Here is a 1,525-nt window from a genome sequence, read left to right on the forward strand (position 1 = left end):
AAACATGCTCGCCCTTTCACCCGTGGAGCATTATAATGTGACGGTCAATCCCACTATTAATTGGTAAAAGAGTAGCCCAAGAGTTGGGGGTGGGTGGTAATGACTAGCTGCCTTCCTTCTAGTCTTACACTGCGAAATTAGGGACGGATAGTGCAGATAGCCCTCATGTAGCTTTGCGCGAAATTCAAAAACAAATCAAACAACCAAAGTATTTCTGTGTGGTTCAAACAACAGGTTTTTATATCCTCATTACAGTTTTGAATAATGCAATAGAGTCTTATCAAAATATTATTTCCACTACAGGAACAGGCACAGCTACTATTAAAGTAAAAGATATAAATGACATGCCTCCAAGGTTTACCAAAAGTATATGGAGCGTGAAGGTGGATGAGACTGATGGAGACAACATCCCCCAAGAGTCTATTCTTGTTGTATCTGTTAATGATAAAGATCTACTGGAAACCAATCGTTTCAGCTATGAAGTTCTTGAGACTGCTTTTGGTGCTGACAAGTTTACAATGCTTACAAATCCTGATGGTACTGGCTCATTGAAAATAACCAAGGTATTCTAATTGATACTTAATGAAAGTTTTACTTTGATATCACAAACAATTTTACTAGGATAAGTAGACTTACACTTATATGCAGTATATGAATTTTTGTATGTTACACAGGTTACACAGAAGTTATATTAATTTTAACATCTAAAAGAAAAAGTGTAAATGTACATCTTCTTACCTTTGACAATATTTTAAAGCAACTTTTCAAACAACAAGTTGAAAAACAAAAACACCATATGTAAAAGACAGAAAACTAAAACTCAAGTACAAAATACAAAGGGGGAAAGGTGAAAATTTACCTGAGTAAGAGGTATCTACAAAAGTTGGACCCACACAGCAGTAGGGATTCACCCTGTATTGTATCTTATATATATATATATTGTTACATGAGTAATTTTAACTCTAATCCTGTATTTTTATACACAAATATATTTTTCTAGATATTTACAAACTAGTAGGAAACTATTAACAAAAATATGTAGTTGTGGATCAGCAAAAATACAAGGATCTTCTTTAATGTTTTACTTGGGTTAACAGACTGTTTAATACCAAGATCCATCTATATATATCTGTAGATAATTGCAACCTTTACTTTTGTTTTTACAGACAGTTTACCTTAATATGAAAAAAAAATACTGGGATACCATCAAATATTTAACTCCTTTAAAAACAATAAATTTACTTTAAAATCTAAAGACATTTTGATATTTGATATTGACAGTCAATTATGAAAATGTTTACAAATGATTAAGTATCTATAGAGTTTACTTCTTTATCAAGAATTTGCTTAAATATCTTCAGATATTTAAATTGTATATCAGTAGATAGTTTTCTTCTGTTTCTGAAGTCTGCTAAAATATCTAGAGACATTTACTTGTGTATGTCTACAAATATGTTACTTCTATATCAACAATCTGCTTAAATATCTAGAGACATTTACATGTGTATGTCTACAAATATGTTAC

The 1,525-nt window shown here is 31.1% G+C and overlaps 1 protein-coding gene across 1 annotated transcript in view; it reads left to right on the forward strand.

Annotated features, from left to right (window-relative positions):
• Nucleotides 1-1,525, forward strand: part of LOC106478724 (neural-cadherin-like) — a 220,242-nt gene that overhangs the window by 198,209 nt on the left and 20,508 nt on the right. The window contains exon 18 of the mRNA XM_022382380.1: nt 304-563. Within this exon, the coding sequence (XP_022238088.1) occupies nt 304-563 (260 nt within the window). The remainder of the gene's footprint in view (nt 1-303; nt 564-1,525) is intronic.

This window comes from Limulus polyphemus, unplaced genomic scaffold, assembly GCF_000517525.1.
Source record: "Limulus polyphemus unplaced genomic scaffold, Limulus_polyphemus-2.1.2 Scaffold244, whole genome shotgun sequence".
Classification (NCBI taxonomy): Eukaryota; Metazoa; Arthropoda; class Merostomata; order Xiphosura; family Limulidae; genus Limulus; species Limulus polyphemus.